Raw genomic sequence first — 24,043 nt, 5'->3', positions numbered from 1 at the left:
CAATGGCTGTTGATTCCTATTAATTAATGGCTAAGGAGAATATATTAAAGTACATAAAGACTTGTAATAGAGGAAGGCAGCTTTTTTGAATAAATTGAGAAGCTCATATTATTGGTTCAAAGCACCCTTGGATCATCGATATGTATTCCTTGCTGGAGGATCCCCTAGGGAATCTCACTGGGAGAGGGAGGGGCAATTGCATATTCTCTGCTGGAGTCCCTTGGTTCCTAGGAAGAATACCTTGCCCTTTTCAGAATTGAAACTGTTCAGCACCCTCTACCTTAAGCGAGCCCAGCTGCTGCAATTTGTAATTGGGCAGCACATTTCTGTAAATGTGATTTTGGGTGCTTTATGTTTTTTTATTTACTGCTCTAAGTTGGGTGCCCACCATCTTGGAATGGCAAAACTAAAAAACAAACACAATGGTCACTGTGTTATAATGTATGCAAGCATATGCATGTTGACACATGCCCGAGTATACATCATAATTCTGGGTCGCCTTAGCATATTAACGCAAATTGACGCATACTTACGCATACGTCATGACACATTTTCTTTATACATTATCACACTTCTTTTTATTTTCAATATCAATAACAATTATAAGAGCATTGGCAAGAGGAATTTCCCCATGCCATTGGAATAAAACAGCGGTAAAGCCAAAAGCTCACCACTCATTTTTTTTAAAGTGAGACTAGTTGATTTTGCCAATGCTTGTTGGAGGCTGCAATTAATATCCGAATTCTTGCAATTTACCAGGATTTTTTTTTAAGCTATGTCTTTGTTGTTATCGGAGAAAAATAGAGGCTTGCCTGTTTTTGAAAAGACATTGAATTGTGATGAATTTGGTACCAAAAGATATGGAACCCTAAAACTGCATCTTGGAAAGATGGTTAATGATACAATTGTGATCAGTTTTGTACGCAATGCAAGTGAGGGAAAGAATATCAGTAGGTTAGAGGGTGAGGCCTCATGGGCAGCCCTACACTAAGGCAGAGGAGCGTCGCCCCACTGTTCTCAGAGCAGCGAAAAAAGGAAAAAATAAAATGATGATATTTTTTGTAGCTGCAGGGCTGGGTTAGGGCAGGGTGAGGCTGGTGTCACATGGGGAGGAGTGGTGGCACATTCCAAGTGCCCAAGACTGTTTCGCTGGCTGTCTTAGGCCAGCCAAACACTCATGCGCACTTTGCATGTTCCCCACCAGGCTGTAATACACAGCCTAGTGGGGCACATGCAAAGCCTCCCAGTCCCTGTCTCAGCGCCGAACCACAGCACTCAAACCAATCACAACGCCACAGCGTTGTGATTGACTTAGGGGATTCTATGACGCTGTGTGCTTCCTCCTTCCGGGACTTACCAGGAAGAGGAGTAACGAAGGAGTGACGGCGGCCGTCAAAATTTGAGTGTTTTTTATTTAATATTTTTTTTACCCCCTCCCTCCATACTCTCCACGCCCTGCCACCCCAGTTCCCTGCCAGCCGTCACTAGTGAGGCTGTCATCTTTCTGTAACCTGGGAACTCCACAAGTGCAAGAAATGTTTCCTGATCTGAGATACTCATATGATCAATACACAAACAAACAAACAGCATTTGTAAAGTGCAACACTGTCACTCCTGGGGGTATCTGGGTGCTGTGTCTCCGTCAAAGAGCCAGGTCTTGAGGTCCAACACACGACTGAGGTCTCTCTCAGAGAGAAGACCAGGTTATACACAGTCACACCCATAATTGTATCCAGCAAGGCTCAGAGAGGCCACCACTTTGCACATGCACACCTAATACACCATTCACAATAATACACCATAAGGCACATGTTTCACTTCTACGCACCAACAGACACTGTCCGCAGCAAGGGTGCAGGATGCTGTTAGTTACAGAGTTTGCAATGAGGGAAGGTGAACATGGAGCGAGGATTGTACACGTAGGTGACCAAACGACACCAAACATTGGTCCAGGAGACTCTGAGGAAGACTCTGGGATCTTCAGCCATTCTAGAGTCTCCTACCTCTAGCATCACCCAGAATATATTATTACTGGGAGACTGGATCTTCCAGTGGCTTACTGAAGGGCCACACAGCTGTGCTTCAAGGCAGGTGAGGAGGATGGATGCTCAGCAGTATGGAGGTGCAGAAAGAAAGTGAAAGAGAGATGCAGATAGAATAGGAACAGAGAAGTGAACATGAAAGAGAAGAATAAAGACCAAACAGCAAAGACTGAGAAAAAAGAATGGGCAGAGATGAGCTAATTTCCATGTGTTCTTAGTTTTCCTTATCCTTTGTCGAATATGCTGGAGAAATACTTTTATATAGGTATATGTGAAAGAAAGAAGGAAGGAGAACAAAAATAGAAAAACAAAGAACGAAGGAGAAAGAAAGTAATGCAGAGAAGGAAAAAAAGAACCTATGAGAAAACGAGAAGAATAGACCAAGAGAGGGGAGAAATGATAGAAAAGAAGGAAACAGACTCCATAAAGGGCAGATAGACAAGAGCGAAGATGATGAGAATAATTAATGGAGTTGAAGATTGAGATATGGTGTGAGACTGCGTTAAAACTATGTATATGGAGGAAAGGGGCTTTCGGTAGAGGTAGTAGTAATAGTGAGAAACTCAAGGAGCGAAAAAAATATAGAAAGAAAGAGGGGGTGGGATAGAGGAATGGAAAGATCGAACGCGCGACTGAGGCGGCGGCCAGAAGAGGGGTTAGGGAAAGAAGAAAAGCACCTAAGTGAGAGATATCATGATCAAAAGCATAAAATAGAGAGTAGGGAAGAGGTAGAGAGTGAGAACAGGATGCCAAAGAGAGGCATGAAGAAAACAAGAAACGGAGTAGAGTTGTGATGTAAAAGGGAGACAATTGAATCCAAAAAGAGAGAGAGAAGAGTTAGGTGAGGTAAAAGGAGATAAATGGAAGAAAAGAACAAGAAGAGGTTTGAGGGGTGATAAAGGGAGGGACAGCGGAGAGAATCGTACAAAGAGGTATAATAACAGCGAAGGAAAGTAATGGATAGAAAGAGGAGCAAGGCAAAATGACTCACAGAGAGAAGAGCAGATGGGGAGAAAAGAAAGGTAAATTGAAGGCAGAGAGAAGAGAGGGGGAAGGAAGAGCGGTGAAGTGTGGATAGAGACAGTGAGAAGAGACAGAAGAGTGTCCCTGTCTTACAGTGAGAGCCACAGAGAGGTGGGCAGACATGCCAATGACAAAGAGTTACAGAAAATGGCAAAGGGAGAAAGATGAGCATAAAATGGCTCTCACCTTCTGAGATATTGACGGTGAAGGGGCTTTTGGGAATCTGGGCTCCAGCAAACGTGACATAGACCATGTGGGGCCCCTCCAGCACTGGCCGGTAGGTGCAGCGGTATATGTTGTCCCCCTTGTCCTCCAGAATCACCTCCACGGTGTCCCTGCGGCCCTGGGGGTCCACGATCACCACTCCCACGTCTCCTGAGCCTGCACCTGGGAGACAAGAAACAAGACACAGAAGAAGAAGCATATCGGCATCAATAACATGGAGTGTTTTGGGTGCCACAGTGCAAAAAAACATTGGGTCAGTTCCACTGTGCGCTGAGGCCAGCAGGGCTAGATGTTGATTCCTGCTTTTAGTAGTGGACGGACCGCATTACCGACCAAACTCTGCTAGCCATAGCATAGTACTTATTGAGAAGCAGACATACTACAGTGTAGAAGTTACACCCAGGAGCCCTTCAGAGAGCAGGATTGTCTGAGAATCCCAACATAGTGCGGCAGAGACACCTAGAGACTGGGTAGGATAGCACATTGCCTTAGCAGAGAAATATTGTTCAACGTGACTCTTAGGTACTCATTACGAATGGCCTGTAAAAATTCATGTATTTCCTTTCCCCAGATATTCCACTACTGGGGTCCTCGTAATATTGTATGGTGGAAAAGAACAGAGATTATGAGTTTTTGGGGAGTAGCATGCAGAAATCTGACTTACAATGCAGATTTCTGTGTGTTGTCCCTGCGGCAGGTGACATTTCTAGGTGGGATACAATTCAGTAGCAGCATTGCAATGAACTTATCATTCCGATGGGCCCCGTAACTCTCATTACAAGGCCCATTGAAATGAAGGTCCACTCATAACGAGGGCCCTGGTGTACAGCTCGAGTACTGCGGTCCTTGACAAGTTGACAGATATGAGCACGACATTCGCTTTCTATCCATTCCAAGGCACTGCACCATGTCTATGAGCTGCACTGGTCTCAGCGCTATCAGTGTCTGCAGGGGAGCGGTTACACCATTGACTAGTCATGGTCTGACATTGTTTGCGGGAGAGTTCCTGAGGCAATGGCACTTAACGTTGACTCAAAGTATAGAACAGTCTAAAGTCCTAGAGGGGCCTCTTCGCTTGTCTCCGGTGGGTCAATCTAGATCCTACACTATCTAGGACAAGAGCGGAATAATATTAGGTTAGCAGCTTGGGCACATGTGAGGGGCTCTTGGAAGCCAGTGCTCGGATGTTGGTAGTCTCAGAAAAGGTCACTAATTTGAGACTTGAATCCCTTTTTGTGACTAATATGTCTTGTTTTCTTGGGTGCAAGTCTACAGTGATGAGTGTAAGGAACATCCTATTTACTTGGCCATGTGGAATGGGGTAATTACATAAATATAATATGACTCTGGTTGGGGATCAGCGCTACTCTTGTTGAAAGGACACCTGAAGTGGGCTCGTTGGAGTCCTGCAGAATGTAGGCAATGAATTACCATCCTCACCTGCTGTGTAGATGTCAAAGTAAGTGGGCTTGTTGGCTACATTGCCCACAGGTTCCAGGCCAGGTCCCCTCGCCGTCACTTTATTGGCATCTCCCAGGCCCATGCCGACGTTGACGTTGAAGGGGCTCTTATCGATGTCCTGGCCAGCAAACAGCACTGTGACCTGAAATGCAAAGCTTGGCATGAGATCCTTCAGGAGTGATATTATGTACATTGTTCTAAAAGTTGTAAAGGATATACTGAGGTCTATTTGGTGTCCATCAGTCTGAGTCAATATTGATTGAATGAGCATGAAACACTCTTGTTTGGTGTTGTGTGTTTAAAGTCTTGTTCTAAGTGAGAGTCAATAGAAGAACCCCGATGAGCGACACTTTAGTGCGTTGTCAGGATACAATGCATTGGAAATTGTGGGAACTTTAGCTATCATTGTCACTAGATCAAATCATTTTTTCCAGAAGCTTATGGCTACAAACAAAGGGGTCAATTAGGATGGCGAACGGATCGCCACCGCCATGCAGGCGGTGGCGATCAGTCCGCCATCCTTGCCCGTCCGCCACCTATTTTCCCCCCGCCATATTACAATGGCGGGGGAACCGTGGCGGAGGGGAAGACCGCCTGCCGCTTTTCTGCCGCGGTCACCTTGCGACCGAAGCGGAAAAGGTCTAATATGGTGGCGGTGTCTATCAGACACCGCCAGCCATAATAGGATGGCCGGATGCAGATGCCTTAAGGCATCCAGGCTTTGCTTTGGGTGGCTAGTTGCGGGCCCCCAGGGTGAAGGGGGTGGGGGTGCACATGGGGGGGTACCTATGGTACCCCCCTGCGTTTCACAGTACAATATGGCAGGCACCGCGCGGTGCCTGTTATGTTGTGCTGTGAAACGCACAACATGCATTTTTGACATTGCGGCGGACGGTGCTTTCAGCACCGTCGGTCGCAATGTTAAAAATGCTGGATGCACCCGCCACTGTGGCGGGTGCATCCTAATTCAGGGCACGGAACCTCCGCCCTTGTGGCGGACAGTCCCTGCCCCAGACAGGATGGCGGACGGACTTTCCGTCTGCCATCCTAATCGACCCCTTAGTTGCTGTTAAAGAGAGGTTGTAAAATACTTTCCACATCACAAAGATGGCACCTATCAGAATACAGATGTCCTTCTAAAAATGGGGTAGAGAAAAATTGTTGAAGTCAGTGGCCACTTGCAGCACTGCTGACTGAAAAAAGGTAGCCATCATTTAAAAAAAAAATTACAAGCACTAATGTGGTGAAACACAATAATAATATCAGATGAATGACCTCGGAGCAGTCACACTTCCATTAAGAGTTGTATAGGTGGGCATAATCTGGAGATATTTTGGAACTAAAGTACACGTATATGAACTGTAGCTATAAATAAAAACACCACCAAAGAGCAAGAATATTTAGTCATTTTAAGAGTACATGGGTGACTGATTCAGAGGTGTACTGTAGTTATTAGCATATGGCACTGACCAGAGCAAAGGCAACAGCAAACACACTCTAAAGACCTAAACATGGCCCACAGATGACCCCCAGTTGTTCACAGCAAGGTAGTCTACTTGTTGGTGGCCAATCAAGAACAGGGTCAATTATAACATGAAGTCAGTAAGACAAGAGCAGGTGGGGATCTAGATTCAATGTTTGCAATGATTTACAAATCACCCATTGGAGTCCATCCACAAAAGAGCTTTAATGGACTCTTTGTATAGTAGACAGGTGGCTTTTTCGTCAAACACCTGATTTTCTCAAAGCAAGTCTGACCCCTTACACCAGAATTAGGACAATAAAATCAAAACAACTCAATTTTCTTCAGTTTCCTCGTTTTAAAAAATCATCTGTGGTTGGGAGACCATTTTCATCGCTTGCCGCTCGATTCTGGACTCAGCTTCCTCTTGATTTTAGGCAGATTAATGCACATTTGTCCTTTTATAAAAAGTTGAATGCCTCTCTCTTTGGTTCTTAATTCCTACCTACATTCATCAGCTTCCAGCGCTATGAGACCTTCGGGTATTTGTGTGCTCAATAAATTCTCTATTTCATAACATAACAATTTGTATGAGGAGAACAGCACATTGCCCATCATCAAGTATACCCTGATGTCTACTTTAACTTCTCTGTGTGATCCTAAGGTGATTTAAAGAGAGTAAGAATTGAAGTATGAGGGAAGAGATTGAGGGGCGATGCCCATGGTCATGGAGAACCACGCTACATCCTTACCTTGTGCAGCCCAGCGACTTTCGGCACATAGGTCACAGAGTATGTCCTGTTCTTGTCGTTGTTGGGGACCACTTTGGCCTGAAAGACAAGAAAGGACCGAAGAGGAGTCAGCAGAGTCACGAAGTAAGCAGAAGCGCCCGATGTCTCGCTTTAAACATCCCCATTCCCAGCTCTCATATTATCTAATAGGGTCTTACCCTTGATCCCACAAGCCACAAAGAAGTTAAGGGAATTTCAGTCATTCTCAGAACTGCTCCAAGCCAGCAGTGATGAAGAGTGGACACTTGTTTGTTTTGTTTCAGAGGTGCTTCTGAGCTCATGTTCACTTCTGTGTCCATCTTTTCCATCACTCTGTTGGCACTAGCACATGCAGGCCTCTTTTATTCCCCTCTGTGCAGGGTTGCAGGTCCATAGAAACACACTGCTTGCGCATTCACAATGCCAGACTCACATTTCCCTTTCATCCTGTAGGATATTGAGGTTTAACTTAAGGGTTTCCCTCTTCGCCTCACTGGTCCTAATTATACTTTACTTTATTTGGCTCTATGTGGCCTCACAAGCACCTTGATCTTTAAACTCTCACAGTAGATCATTGATGTCAGGCACTCCTTTGAATCTTTAGGAATCTGGGTAGTTTAAAATGACGGTGAGCATCTACCTCACACTATTTCAGTCCCTGACCCCCTATATAAAGCCGGTGCAGCACAATCAGAACTGGAGATAAGTGGGAACCCACAGAAAAAGAGTTCTGGCAGTGATTTTTTTACAAGAAAAAAGTTCCCCCTCAATTGTTTGTACCCATGTGAGAGTGTGTCTAGGAGAGGCTATTTTATCTGATAACAGGTGTGAAAAGAAAAGCTATTACCATGTCACAGATTGAAAACGTAATGCATATATTCAAGGTATTTGATGTGTTGGCAGGCCACTGGCTATCTGACACTGAGTTTGCACTTGTACTTGCTCCAGCTACACCACCTGTCTCTCTGCTGCCAACTCCCCCAGATGGCGAGTTCCTAAACTAAATAATGTTTTATTTCCAGCACTGAGTGAGATTCTAGAGATAAAGATCAGAGGAGAGTTACAATTTTTTTTAATATGCCAAGAGACTTTCTAACAGGACACTGACTCAGAATGAGTGGTCAGGCTTGCCTGAAATATGACTGAGTCTGCCTCAGCCACATGTCAGTGGCTTTCAGATGCATCAGCCTATCGGGAAAACTCAAAGTTACCTAACAGGCCAATCTGTTTGTGGTGGTTGCCAAAGTGCTTAATTTAAGCCGGTGGTTTCCGGAGCTCAGCACCGGCACTTCATTGTCAGCACCGGCACTTATGACAGTCTGCCACATGGTGGCACTGTTTCTCTAATTTAAAGATGAGCACACCAACAGTTCTTTATTAATTCAATGTACATTAAACTGACTGAAACCTTCCACCCAAGGCATTCTTATAGTTTGGTGACCTGGAATAGTCTGAATTGTCCCACATGTGCGGTGTGATGGTTACTAGTTGTGTTGGGACAGTCATTGGCAGTGCTGGCAGGGGCAATCAGTGGTCCAAGCAGCAGTGGCCCTGACAAGGGCCGCAGCACTTATTTTTTTTTACAAATTAAGCGCTGGTTTCCTCTTCATAGGCAGGTATCACTTTGCACCTACAGGGAATGTCCTGTTTGTGCGGGTCAAAGTTTGAATTAAAGTACAGACTGTCAGAAGGCATCCTAACCCATTTATGGCTGTGGGGCAGATTGGTATGGCACAAACATTCTTTTGTAAATAAATACATGGCCCTGTGTCTTGTGCATTTTAGAACAACCATCTGATTACTGCAGCTTTCCTGGTGACATGAAAAAGGATGGAAATGGGGATTTGCAGAGAGAAGAATTAAAAAATGTCTGCAAGGATTGAGAGAGGTTTCTTCAAAAGAGGGAACAATCAACTGACAATGTATTGTCTCCTCTTATATAGCACACACACCACAATTCATTGATGCTTAATGTTACGAATTCCAAAAACAATGTTATCACTTTCATTAATTGAGTTATCCCTTCCAGAGCTCAAATCGTGATTTGGAGATCTGATGATTGATGGACGAACGGAAGCTACGCCTGTTCATGGAGCTATTTTATTAAAGGCCAGCCAACAGAGACCCATACCTCCTCTTTGTGTCCCTCTGGGTCCTCGATGAACACCAACACTTCACCCAGGCCGGCCAGAATGGTCTCCACTGTGAAATGTGCCGGCTTCAGAACAATGTTGCCATGGGGCTCAATACCTGTGGCAAGGAAAGAGGCAGGAAAAAGGTTAGTGTGGATGGTTGACAAGGAACAGAGGACCAACAGGACCTGTGAGCTGCAAGAGAACATTGTGGACAGACACCTAGTCCACCGAACCACGAATAGCTTGACCCGTGGACAGAACTGCACTAGGTCAAGCTAAAGAACTGAGTGAACAAACTGATGTGACCCTTAGAAGGTCTATGGCAATGTACCGAAGGCCTAACTTATATATATTGTGGAGGTTAAACTCCTATGCTAAGCAGAAACCTGACATATATGTAGACATCACAAATCAGACAGAGAAGCACAGTGGGTCATACTGTCGCACTGTTGAAAACTCCAAAATATCATGTTCCTGAAATCAGCTACATCAATGAAGGTATATCAATGCCAACTCTCCCCCAGAGAGAAACGAATTGAACGATCTAAAGAAATGTATTTCCAAAGACAATGCAACAATAATACTTGCACAAGCAATGACTTATTTGTTAGTGCTCAACAAGCAACCACGCCAGACCAAACCATGACACTGATATTAATGGTCTTCGGTTTAATATTGTGACTGTCTGTAGAAAGAAACTACCAGGAAAGTGAGATTCAATGCCAAGCAGTGCAAAAACCCTTGGCGGACCGAGTGGGGATCATATTGTACATTTAGAAAATACAAAAGTAGCAATTAGCTTCCTTTTATCCTTTGAAGGTTACTCAGTGTGGGGAGGTAGAGTGAGTGAGGGGAAAAGGGACAGGGAGTGGAAAAGGTAATGCGGAGGAAGGAGAAGAACGAGAGAAAGAGCAAAAGCTGATCATGGGGAATGCACTGTGTGAATGAAACACGGTATCTGAAGTCTGCTCTGGGTAAAGACCTGAAGGTCTTAAATAAATTACTAGAACGTGAGGCACCGCTAAGCCAGTATGAATGCCTTGGCGGAAGATACAACCAACCGCATGTTAATTACTCCAGACTAGGAAGCAGTTCGGCCCAAACAACATGGCCAGAATTTATGAGCTGATTCAAATGATCAAATCATTAACAACATAAGTTCCTGCTTTTGTTCAAAATTCACAATTCCTCAATGATGTGTAGGCCAAGCCTTTGCTTTGTATATGAGTGAGATATAAAAAGGTGCGTTAAAATTGGTTCCTTGCCAGTTCTTATATGGTTGTCCTGCATCTTATGTTACTTTATTATACAGGAGTATTGTGATGCCCACATGCCCATTTCAACTACAGTCTTGAACCCCTCACCCTTCTCTGCAGTACCCACCTGGTCCATATGCTTTGGCTTTTTTGGGGTGAAGTTGCTTGGAACTGAGGGGAGCTCCAGGCTTCAGCTTGGCTTTTGGAAATTGCGAGAGGTAGGTCATGACCGAATGCTCGTCTACGTTGGGATCCACGATCTCCTCTGGAGCAATAACCTGTAACACAATAAAAAGAAGGTGAGGAGCTACTCAGCAAGGCAGCGCTGTATGTCTGTGACACCACTTGAAAGACACAGCTGTCAGGGTTGGGCAATCACAGTCGCTTGAGAGAGAGATGGAGACATTTAAAGTTGGCGAATAAATGTTTCTCCTAAAAGTTATTGCAGGTTGGAGCCAGTTCTAATGGATTGTGTAGCTATTGATGGATCAGCCTGTCTTTGGATGGGTGGGTGAAAGAGAGCTGAATCTTAAAAAATTAGATGTTTAGCATTTCATTTGGGTTTTAACACTGACCTCTTGGGACCTGTCATTAAGAGAGGCTCTAACAGTGACAACAAACTAGAAAAATATCACCACTCCCAATTAAATGGATGTAGATAAAAAGTCTTCGATGGTGGGCTTGCAAAGATGCCTAGGTGGTGGGGCAGTGACCCAGACGAGGGTATTAAGATGCTGTCTACAACAATACTCATGTGTCGACATATGGGAATACTCTGGTCTGAGAATCTAGCATATTAGTGCAAAAAAAGACTTTTCTATTTGGCCATCCTTGTCTAAATGCACACATCTGTTTCTCCTGCTGGGTTGTAGTGCGCTTGTGTCTGTGACTGTTTGACATGCACAGTTAGAACATAACTACAATTTCCTTCCTAAACGCATTTCCTTAGGAAAAACATGCATCCCTCCATTCCCATGCTCATTAAAGCAGGAACATGGCCAAATGACCTGTTATTGTTTCTATATGACGGGATATGTTTTGCTGTATTTTTACTTTAAGAATAATTTTACAAGAGAATATTTTTTTTTTATAGAATTTCATTACATATAGAAACGTTAGTTGTATTCGGTCTTAAATTATATGTGCACTATGGGCACTATTCACAAAGGTAAATATATATGTGTATATTTACTCACTTGCATATCTTCTCCTAAACCTAGGTAGAACGCTCCACTTTCTTGCCATTAACCATTTCTGAGTGAAGATTCACACCTAGGTGTAGACTTACATGTCTCCATCCCATCAAATCGGGGAGCGAGCCTCCTACATCATACTTTACAAGTTACATCTAGTAAACTTTCACCTAATGATGGAGATCAGAGTGGAGATAGCCCTTTGAGATGGTATAGGGAAATGTAATAAAGGTCATTATTTTTGTAAATGTATATTTTAATGTATATATTAAATGTAAGACAATTTAAAATATTTATTGTAAAACTGGTACAAATTAAATGTTGCAGCACATTTACTCATTAATTACATTAAATGTGTATTCATTATTAAAATAATGCAAATATATCAATTTCACTTATTATTATATATTATTTTTTAGGCAAAATGTAGATACAATTACCATACTTGCTATTTTTATGTTTATATAATGTCAGTAAACTTGCTTATAATTTATGTATTTCTTTAATTTAAATGCAACTTTTTCAAAAAGTAGTTTAAAAGTGTAATTTCATTTTTATTTCGGTTTATTATTAAATATTGTTTTACTGTAAAAGGTAATGAATGAATTAATTAATGTATTTATTTGTATAGTGCAGCTAATACCCTGGGGCGTCAATGAGTACACATTAGTTTTCATTGAATATATATAATATATTATATCAAAATTAATTGAATTGAATTAACATTAGTTCCTTTGCGGTATTAATTCCCTGCCTCCATTGCTTTAGATGGGAATGAGTTGCAATGCTAGTGGTTGTCCATGTAGGGTGCTTGACCTACTCAAAGGCTGGCCTAGAGTACATTTACGCCTGTTTTGACAATGTTTGGACTGTGGTTACTTGGAAGTGTATTTTGTGAATTGTAATGGTCTTACTCATTAGTTGGTGTGTGTTTTGTATTACCCAGTCCCTCACAAACCCCTCCTTACATTTTCCTTACCCCACTCGTTTTGGAGTTATTATTCCCCATTTTATCCCATTTTCCTGTACACGGAGATCTCTGCTAATGATGTGGAGATTTCCGCACAGAAAAGTTAGGAGTGGTAGAGGTCACCGGTCATAGGTTTGTAAAGGGCATTCTGTAGTATGTGGATAGCACTACTGTACTACTGATTCTACTTGATACTGGCTCTATGTTTTCACTTAAACTATTTATGCTGCATTCTTTAAAGAAGTCCTTGTAGTTTATTACTTTGTATCTGACAATAGTAACTATTATAACCTTCAAAAATGTGATAATTTCACAAGCACAAAGGTCAACCTTTTTTCTAAAATCCCAACTATTGCACATCATCTCTCAGCCAAGAATACCAATTATCTTTAAAGTTCTAACCATGTGTGCAACTGTTAGAATACTAATTCTAGTTTTAAATTCCACATATTTTATAATTTTGCATCTTACAACCCAGTTTTTTTTCACACTTAATAATGATTGCAATCATGGTTAACATGAGAGACTAGTATATATATCTTTTATGCTATGTATAGCTTTATTCAGGATCGGAGAATATAGGCAAATCATCATTTCCAACATCAATTCCAGAGGTGAGAAAAGTGTTTTTTTCATTTTTACACAAACTATTCCTCTAACTGCTACCCATGGAATAAAGCTAACTTTTCTGATTTCTTCCTTTGGTTTGGAAATTTTTACTACTCGGCTGGACCCAGAGCTCCCTTGCAGAGAAAGTCACTTGCTGCTACGCTACAGAGTGTGGTGTTTACAACAGGGGTCACACTAGCCCAACATTTGGACACTCTATGAGACATTTAATGCTGCAGTGGCATCTGTTATGCCAGCCCATCTAGCACCCAGGAGACAACTGCTCCCAAACCCCGTCGTACCTGTGGCACTCCGAGCCAGTCATCAGCTTGCTGCATGGCTTCCCGGGCGTTCTCCGCGGGCTGGGCAGGGTCCCAGGCCTCCCAGTCAGGACACAGACCTGCAGGCGGCAAGAGAGGAAGTCAGTGATTGAAGGAAGGTGGTAGTGACTTGCAGACCCATGCATGCAGTACACTGCTCGTCCATGAGGCCACTGAGCACACACACTCGCACTGTCTCCATTCATCGTCCCATGTCATGAGGCCCCTAAGCACATGCACCTGTCATAACTCCATGTATGTGTCCATTCCATGAGATTCCTGAACACATGCACCTGCCATAACTCCATGTATGTGTCCATGTCATGGTCAATATCAACAAGAGAGGTAGGGCATGAATAGGCACTCCTATACACCAATCAATCTATATTAACAACAAAGGAGTGACTGTGATAACAAAATAAACTAGTGAGGTGTAATGTTAATCCGCTGTGTGCCGCAAATGTGATCAATGCTCACACACGTGCGTGCACACAGCGAAATCTCTCTATCTCCCTATGCACGCCCCTTTGGGTCCTCCTCTAAACGTGAATGTCTAAGTTAAGGAACCGGAGTCCTAATTAGGGTCAAACATTGGACCAATGTTTGATCCTAATTAGGACTCCGGTTCCTTAACTTAGAACCTGGGGAGTCCGCCCACTCTGTTTTTATCCAATGCGGGTTGGCCATTATTAAAGATTTTTGTAAAGGCACAACTCCTGCATTTTTTAATACACTTACACATTCACGTTTAGTCACCTCCTAATTTGGGCACTGTTGCACTCACCACATCCTGCTCCGCTGTAACCAGGCGTTGTAGCACGCTGGGGAGACATTCGGTCACCCCAGCGGGGACCCAATGATGAAGCATGTCACCAACTAGTGGTGAGTGAGGGTCCTTCTAATAAGTAAGGTTATTTCCCTCCTTTTTACACTGGGTGACCAATAAGCCCACCAGGTTTCTTCCCTAGAGGAGGACCCAAAGTGGCGTGCATAGGGAGATAGAGAGATTTCGCTGTGTGCACGCACGTGTGTGAGCATTGATCACATTTGCGGCACACAGCGGATTAACATTACACCTCACTAGTTTATTTTGTTATCACAGTCACTCCTTTGTTGTTAATGTGTCCATGTCATGTCATGAGACCCCCCCCCCCCCCCCCTCCTCCCGGACAATTTCTTCTCTCGGCCAACATCCAACACATCACCCAGAGGCCATTGATCCACATGATTCCATATGTCCGTATTACCGTTTCATCAATCAATTCGCACCTGTTCTTGTGTGGCACTCTTTAGGGCTCTTTGCCAATGCTCTTTCTGAGGCTGATTATTGATCGGCTGCAGGACAGGCCCACCTCTAGGCCTGGGAGAAAAATCATATCTTTGCTTTTCTTCTAAGCTACTTCAGAATAACGCAAACTAATACGAGGAGGGCCGGGGCTTCACAGATGAGTCCCCAAGGTGTGGACAGATCCTCTCCCACACGGGGAAGACCCACCTTGGCACAGCAGTCATCTTTGCCCTTGATAGTGTGGGCCATGATTGGCTATCACAGCTCTTTCTTTTCTAGTCCACCTCCAGCGTTTTGCGCTCTAGTTTACCCTTCAAAGGAAGCCCACTCAGGGATCAGGAGACACAGCTAAAGCTCACTTCTGGAATGATGTGGTCAGATGTTCTCTGCATTCAGCAGTGCCCGAGGCAGCTCTGTTAAACATTTTGGTGTTCTGGAAATTAAATGAATATTCTAATCCAGTCAAGACCGTACCAGAGACGGGATCCTGGTCCTCAGATGATTCAATGAGAATGAATGTACTTTTTTTCTGATTAACCTCAAATGGTCGAAGCGGAACGCCTAGTAGCTGCCCCCTGGGAGACGGTTGGACTGATTGGATTTGGAAACCGATCCAAGGCATCTCACTTCCTTTTCCAGGAATTCGCTCATTCCACTTATAAATAAATTGCTCCACAATAGAGAGTTTGTAGAGCTCGAAAATCTCTGCGCGTGCTAGAGTTAAACTGTGCAACCACCTGCTTATCAGAGTCCACGCAAAGGTGGCTAATGGCATCCAACCTGTCCTTGGACGCTGTCCAGGTAGATATTTGACGGCTAGTGAGGCAAGTCTGAAGATGCCCCAAAGAACATCTGAGTACAATTCGTGCATGACGAGTATTTAAAGTCTTTGGCCTAGATTGTAGACCATCTAAGCATATGCAGATGTTAAACAATAGAAGGCTTGCGGTTAGACTTAGATTAATCATCCACACCAACAGGGTCACTTCCTGGATCCCATGTTAGGAGAAAGAAGCAATCGCCCTGGATGCCACTGATTAATTGGAGCTCGTCAACAACCATTTTGTGCTTTTAGATATCAAATTATATGGATAAGTCCAATAAAATGAAGGTGGTGTGGGGACTTTGGCCTGCAGCCACCAGTGGGGTTGAAAATTACACCGTTTAAGTAACAATGGGGGTCTACTGCCCCTGTTGATGACATATCGGATTCTTGGACTTCTACTGAATTTCTATGGTACCTGGAACTGGTCTCCAATATAACTTTCTGGCTGGGGCTGAAACCACTCCCACCCAGAAGGAAATGAGCCACCAACAATATTTGTGTATATTGAAGACTTTTACAGAGAAGCTGCACATGTGTCAACTGACATTAGGAGAGCAGACCCAGGAGACAGCACAATGAAGGGATTCCATGAAATTGATTTTGGGTCATTTTCAGACCACTCACTTTTATTTATTGTGATCTAGTCTAAGTGGTGAAAGAATGCTTGTCCGTGTGTAAGCAACCCTGTTCTTCTAAATAATTCCATCGACAAAATATAAGCGCACAATATTTGTAAACATACAAAAAATCACTTTTGCTTATGATCGGATAAATTAACAGAGTTCCGTGACTGTTTTATGCACTATCCTCAGACACTCCCAACACATTGTTCACACATACATATTCACATGACAGAGAAATCAGTACTTGCAAAATAAAGTGATCATCTGAAAACATGCATTGATTACAGAACAAACCATTTCTTTCTGATTTACTAAAAGAAGTAAAGACAATGTTTTGGTTTACAGTGATAAGTTGATACAATCTTCTTCAGAACATTATCTATTGAATATTGAGATACATGTTGGTCTCTTTTTGCTGTAATCAGTCTGTTGTGAAGAGCCCCCTGCCCTACCCCCACCATTGGCGGTTCCTCCCTGTTACATTTTGAGAAAATCGAAAAAATTAGGAACTGAAAAAATTGAGGTATGATCAGGCATCAAAAATGAAATCACATAGTCATTGTTCAACAATTCCCCTCCCATTCCTTATTGTCTGATCACTGGTTAGTTAGGCAATGGCAGTGTTCTTCGTGTTTAATTTTGACCCCTTGATTGCCTGAACACTTGTTATTTTTCTCTTGCCCCTATATTTATAATAACACTAAGATTTGAGGTTGGAAAATGGCTTGATAAGTTATTTTTTCATATTAAACTTATATTTTCTGAGAAATATGTCTTGTTAAAGAAATGGTCTGGGAGGTATCCGGACATAGATAGTGCAGTGAATTTATGAGGTAAAGCACTCGCATGTGATATGGTTTTCATCTGCACACCCTGGAGTTGGGCTCAATAGGTTCACACATTCCTCCAAAAGTTCAGCCCCCCCATTTTTCACCAATGCTGTCACATGAGTAAGCTGTACGACATATTAGAGGTGCCAACACATTCTCAAATCCTTCGCCTGATCCCTGTGCTATCAGCGATATCGAATGCATTGGTGTTTGCGGCACCCAGCATCTAGCAGGTGGTGAGAAGCAGAGGGTAGCAGGCATCCTTAGTGGATCTGCTTTCAAAGGCGCTATTCAAGCATCTGTTATTTTTCTTGGTGAGAGAAACAGCAGAGAAACATTGCTCCTTCCACTAGGTAAGAAGGACCAATCAGGAAACAGGTTCTTCCCCCAATATTGATAATAATATATGCTTTGCTCTGATTGGTACAATTATTCACCTATCATCCATTGACTTATATGGCGTCCTAATCAGACTCAGAGAGGTGATTCAAAGATGCTTTGTGCACATTGCTACAGTTGAATGTTGCTTTCATTAGGATTGTATGACTGTTTGCAGAAGATAATTTGATGTGTCAAAGCGCCTAGTGTTTGATCATTCACTGGGACACCGCTCCCTGTCTTTCAGCTTGACGCAGAGGTTTACAGTAAGACCTTTCAAAGGAACCATTGACAACCTTGCCTATTACAAGTATGCCTTGCATTGGATGCTCTATATTTTCCACCCTTTAAAGGTAACTAAATATAATATTCGAATTTTATTGGAATGTATTGATTACTGTAGGACATCACGCGGGAAAGCATCCCTGAGGCTTCATCATGTAGTGAAGAGGACAGTAGAGGGACCGGGCAAGGAGTGATGCCAGACTACCCATGCATGGAGGTTACGTGAGGATCTTGTCGATCTCCCTGACCCTGCCCATTGTTGGCTGTGGGACAACCAGTCTGACTGCTTAATGTAAAGGAAACGTGGTGGTGTCTATGGGCCAGATGTAGGAAGCCTAATACCGGTGGGTAACGGCCGAAATTACCGAATTTCGGCCGTTACCGACCGGTATTATGCTTTTCAGATGTAGGGGCCTAATTTAAGGATTCGGTAATTTACCGAATCTGTACTTTAAGGAATCTGTAAATTACCGAATTCTTAGATACTGATACGGTAAATATCCTTAATGTAGCAAACACTCAAGTGAGTGCTTTTCTCTTGTAAGGATTCGTTATTTACCACCAACTACAAGTTGGTGGTAAATATTGAAAACCCTAAAAAAAGCAATGTTGTGCTTTTTTCAACTGTTCCACATGGCAGACATACATGATACATGCCCCATGCCCTTAGGGCATGTATGTGTGCCACATGTACACCCATGCACTATACGGGGTGCAACAGGGTGTCACTGTGACACCCTGCCACCCTTGTGAGTCTACCCCCTTTTACCAATTCGGTATTTACCGAATCGGTAAATCTCATTTACCTACATCTGGCCCTATATGTGAATACTCCTCCTCAGCGGTGGGGAGAGAGCTCGAAGAAACACAAAAGAGCGTCCCGCGTAGACTATCTGGAGACCTGGAATGGCTCGATGATCATCGGACTTTATTCTGTTTAAACAACCAGGCCCAGAAAGGAATAAAGTGAAACAGGAATGGCGTGTGGCGGCTATGAGCTCACCGCTGGCCCGAGATCATAGATGCTTTGAGATTTGGCAGCCTACATTTGGTTGCAACTTCTCTCTCGTTGCAGGACCAATGGGATCGCTACATCACAGCTTTTGAAAAATGCACTTGCCCATGACGGATAAAAATTGGTCACTGGTCAGCAGTAAGAGCCATTATAGCTGCCTCTGGGCACAGACTGATCTCTACATAATATGTGACTACACAGAATTTTTTTGCACGGGCAGAGTCATTCGCAGGCTAGGAGAGATAAGTTAGGATGTTAATGTCATTTCAGAAAGGTGCATGACTGAGTGAGAAGTTTGTATAGTTAAAAAAATAATGCATGTTCAGTGCTTTCTAAAGGCCATGGAAGTGTACCTGGGAAGACACGTATATAATGAGTAGTGATGTGGTGAATGAGTGAGAATACTGTCAGAGAAAAGTTAGAACGTGCCCCAGTTCAGATTTTATGTTGTGTCAATGTGCATGCATTGTATAGCGCTTACAACAATTTGTATAGTCCATGGCTCATTGGAAATCAGGTGGCTCTTTATGCTTCTAGGTTGTCTTTCACTAAAACCAAAGTGGTTTGATCATATGGAATACTCATCTTTGAGGTAAGAATTCACCATGGGTTGTCTGTGTGATGCACTATGACAGATGAACGCTTTGATGAAATCGCCTTTGTTCAAACCTACAAGTTCTCAATATATGAGTAACTCCCGGCCATCGCCTGGTCTCTCATGAGGTACACATAGCATTTTCCCACCTGGCCGGCGTCCGGCGGCGGTCACTTACCAGGGGCACAGTTGTCCACCAGGGCTCCCAGGGCCTTGCCATCCTGCCAGTCCCTGTGGAAGTTGGTGATGGGCAGCTGTGGGATCTTGTTTTGAATCCAACCCAGGAGCCTCTGTTTGGGAGTCTGTTTCTTGGCATCTTCCTCATCCTCGTCCTCCCACATGGGCATGGAGATGGAATAGTGCAGGATAAGGGTCCAGATGAGACCCAGGATAAGCTTGAGGTTTCCATCGACGATGGCTTTGCTGTCTGCAGAAAGAGAGGAGAAAGCAGCTGTGAGGCCCAGGAAACTCCTCTCTGCAGCCCAATGAAATGCATGATTTTCATTCCCATGGGATGGACAAAGATTCAAATGAAGGCTGCGCCACCCCTTTACACTCCAGAACATCAGCCCGAAAACCCACCAAAATAATCAAGTATTATGCTTCCTTCCTTGCACTCTCCTGGTCTCTACAATACACTCCCTCAGTACTCGGAGTCAAGCTACTGGTGGTGCAAAGTGCTGGGCATTCAGAAAAGCAAGATAATTAACAACATGAAAATGTAGCCGCAGGCCCCCACAGCCTTCGCACTGCACCATCATGCCACAAGGAGGCGCTCTACCATTGTTGCTCCCTGGCCTGGTAAGAAACCCGGAGGTGTAAAACAAATCCAACCAATGCAAAGGCGTATAACACCCCCCCCCCCCCCACACACACACCTACCCCTGCCTTTCACTCTTTAAAAGACACACATCTGAACCATTCAAAACTGCAAGTGTTTAGAGACCTTGTTTCTAACTGCCAATCCCTCGGCGCCATGACAGGCCGCCTGTCTTGTGAATTGCAAACCGCAACTAGTACTGTCAAACAATTTTATCACATTCCACCTATAGGCAACCTTTTTAAAACAGCTCAACGAGTCACTGTGCCTGCTATGCCACTGAGCAAAGAGGGGCGCCATTTTCTAAAGGAAAAAACAAAGGTAACATTTTGGTTAGGCATTCAATCTCCATGAGTGCGAAAGGAGGTAAGATCTACACATGGGCTTTAATGGTTTGTTACATTATGAGCCCTGAAGAGCTTAACGCAACCCAGGATCTGCCTCAACGCACAGGAGAGAGAAAGGAAGATTCAGGTACCGGGGTTGAGAGGCAGGTTAGCGAATGGACAGAGATGTCCCAAACATCCGGGTTAGCGGAACAGGAAAGAAGGAGCAGAAGAGGAAAAGTGGGCCCAGGAGTGGCAAGAAAGGAACATAAACCATGAGTTTGATAGGGACATATTGAATTAACATTAGCATTAATAGCCTTTATCTTAAAGGAATTAAATGCCCACTTAGCACTTTTCACTTGGCGCTTTTGTCTTGGCTGCACCAATGAACCAGCACCAAGGCCTCAGCAATGGGTGCGGCCTTCTGCTGATGACATCACACTTGGCTACCGGGCCCTCTTTGGAGGGGCGGTGAGGTGATATGGCGTCTTGGGTGGGTTTTGGCTGGATGCGTTAAGATGATGTTGAGATGGACAAGATCGACGTATGGGGTTGAATTAAGCATGAATGTAAGTTATCTTTATGCCAGTGCTATGTGCGTACAGGAATATGAGAGACGGTGTGCATTCTTGCTAGGCCCGGCACCCTGTAATCCCATGATCTTGCTAACCCTGCTCCTTTGCTAACCCCTCATCTCTTGTGAGCCCCTGAGCTCTGGAGAAGAGATGCCGTGACCTTCTCAACCTCTCCACCATCACAATTTTTTGAATTTGTCCTGAAACCCAATCCACCAACTGCCCCCAACAGCTAAGAAGCCAAAAAATGTCCTACAGTACCAGTTCTTCCATCATTGCTTCCAGCAAAACTCCCCAAGCAAGCGGTAGCCTCATTTGCAATCATCAAATCCACCTCATGTGCCCTTGATGCGGTCCTAAATGCAACAGCCAAAATCTGCTGGAAAATGCTGTTGCAATGACATTCTGAACAACCATCAATCACAAAAGGCAAAGAGCAGACCCCAGATCCCTAAAATGGGTCTTGGTGAACCAAGTGATAAACAAGCACTAGCAAATGCATTTCTATGACTTTTATCAAAGGTGTCCCTAAGTGCCAGCTATCTATAGCGGTTGCTGCTCTATGTTTCTCCCTGTGATCCTGACAGATTGCAAATTACCCAATTTGTAATTACATAATTACAGCAAAATAAGTGAATGGGACCTCAAGATTCTTCTGGCAGAGCAGTGTATAGGTAACAGTGGTTGGGGAGGACAGGAGTCATGCCAGAATTTCATGATGTGTATATGAACTCAATTTACTTTCAGTTACCCTAGATGAAACTCGGACACAAAGTCAGTAGTTAGTCTGAAATTCAGGCAAGTCTCAGACTTCCGTGGATCAAAATTGGAGAACTTTGAAATTCATTAGACAGGCGGGTGCGTTCTGTTCCTTATGATGGCAGTCTCTCACCAAAGATTAGGTAACTCTACAGGAGTAACCCCCAACAATTCCCAACACCCAAGTGCCCTTCTAGACTCCTGAGACCCCTGCCTAAGGCTTTGCTCCATCCAATGTTTGTAAATTCACATTCAATTCTCGGCAGATGGACATCTGTTGCAATATTTCTGCTTTGTAAACCTTTCCAGTCTCAGTGGTGCATTCATATTGTGGCTGCTAAAAACTCAAACTTTAGCTTGTATTATATGTCCTCATTACACCTTTTTTAACCTCCAAAGTGATAAGTGAGAGAGACGTTTAAAAGACAGTACTTGAACTCTAGGTTCCAAAGAAGATGATCCTGATAGACGTCAATACAAGGCAGAATCTTGAAATATAAAAAATGACATCAATATCACATAAAGTTTGAGCACTGAAGGAGTGTGCAGTGATGCAAATATCTTCTCTTCTGGAGTTCTCATGATCCTCGTGAATAAAAGAATTAATAACTGTAGTTTGCTATTTTTTTGCAAGCTGGTCTTCACATTACAATTGGCACTTTTGCACCAATATTAAGTTCTTGCAAGAAAAAAAGGAACAACAGTTTTACATTTTACACTCCATGAAGGCAACCTCGAGGACGAAGTCGCGTATTACATCAGTGCCTCTTGAGCCCCTACCCCTAACTTTAATATCATCAACCTTCTTACTCTGTCTACCCATCATCCATCCTGGCAGGTGAAATGCACTCCGTGCTCAAAAAACAATCTTGGCTGAGATGGAGAAGTTCTTGAAAAGAGAAGTAACTAACCAGCTATAAGGACAGAATATGCCTCCTTATTCCGCATGCCTTCACTCCGCATGCAATTACAAAGCGGTTGTTGCAACGACCACGTTGTAACAACTCATACCATTACCCCGCAAGTTGTAACAACGACTTGCGGAGGGGGGCCCTGGATGATGGAATAGTATAATTTACAATGCCAACTCTAGTCTGTGCGGACAGTAGGGAAGGTGTTGGATTTTAAATCCAACACCTTCTCCCCTCTCCGCAAGTCATTGTTACGACTTGCAGGGAATGGTATGCGTTGTTGCAACGTATTCGTAATTGCATGTGGGGTGACGGATTCGTTATAAGGGGTGTTTACCATAAGGACACAATGATAATCACAGCGTCCTCCAACCTTCCCAGTCTGGGTTTCAGCCTCACTGTAGTGCTGCGTGGCCACCATGCAGGTAGTATGTGACCGTCGATCTATCACTGATAATGGTGATATGGACCTGAGGCTCCTTCGATGCATTTGAACAAAAGTGCTTACTGGAAACCCTCAAGTCACACAAGGGCATCACTGATGTTGCAGCTGAGGATAAAATCAATCAGATATCCCCTAATTCCAGCCTCATGTGGCATTTCTCTGGATTTTATTATAACTCTCATGTTGTTTAGCCTTTGCATGCAACAGCTCGGAGTAACCCTGAATCAGTAAGGCATGGTTCTCCACCAATTCACTGAAGACACCCAATTATACCTCGAAGTCTCATCGGCTAAACACAACCTCAAACCGAGATCATGCCAGGACCTCATTGATGCCTGGGTATCAACACTATATTCAAAATTCAACACTTTCTTGTAAGAAAACCCACATTTTTCATGGTTTGCCTCTCTCTTCGCTGCTCGATTCTGCGTCTTTTTTGGCTCTGTGCATTGAGAATTCATTAATTGGGTTCTCATTACATGTGTTTTCCGTGTGCAGATCGAAAGAGTCGTCATATGAGGGCGAGTAGTAGCATGTCTTTAGTTTCTCAGCAGTCAATCAATCAGTGGTTTATAGAGCACGCTACTCACCTGTGAGGGTCTCAAGGCGCTGGGAGCAGTACGGCACAACCTGTCTCTGGAGAAAGAGACAGGGAGGGTCAGACCGGTTCCCCTTTCCAAAAATCATAACTTGGCGCACACAGGCAGCAAAGAGAGAGCCAAGGAACATGTAGGGAGGAGGCTGGGACCATCACTGCATGGTAGCTTCAAATGGCCCATTATGAAATAGGTGTAACAAGTTGTATAGTTTTAGCCTCTTTTTCCAAAGCCCCTGGATTCATGGATAAAGAAACCGGTTTGGATGGAAGCATCATAGTTTTACCATGGTAGGGAATGAT

At 43.6% G+C, this 24,043-nt stretch overlaps 1 protein-coding gene across 4 annotated transcripts in view; it reads right to left on the bottom strand.

Moving 5' to 3' along the window:
* Nucleotides 1-24,043, bottom strand: part of FLNC (filamin C) — a 211,156-nt gene that overhangs the window by 105,894 nt on the left and 81,219 nt on the right. For all 4 annotated transcript variants that reach the window (XM_086918860.1, XM_086918861.1, XM_086918862.1 and 1 more), the window contains exons 2-8: nt 19,485-19,733; nt 13,449-13,546; nt 10,502-10,652; nt 9,115-9,233; nt 6,966-7,043; nt 4,731-4,893; nt 3,252-3,452 (exon numbers count right to left, since the gene is read on the bottom strand). In XM_086918860.1, the coding sequence (XP_086774986.1) occupies nt 3,252-3,452; nt 4,731-4,893; nt 6,966-7,043; nt 9,115-9,233; nt 10,502-10,652; nt 13,449-13,546; nt 19,485-19,733 (1,059 nt within the window). The remainder of the gene's footprint in view (nt 1-3,251; nt 3,453-4,730; nt 4,894-6,965; nt 7,044-9,114; nt 9,234-10,501; nt 10,653-13,448; nt 13,547-19,484; nt 19,734-24,043) is intronic.

Source organism: Lissotriton vulgaris, chromosome 1_1, assembly GCF_964263255.1.
Source record: "Lissotriton vulgaris chromosome 1_1, aLisVul1.2, whole genome shotgun sequence".
NCBI lineage: Eukaryota > Metazoa > Chordata > Amphibia > Caudata > Salamandridae > Lissotriton > Lissotriton vulgaris.
This window is presented reverse-complemented; position numbering and strand designations above follow the sequence as displayed.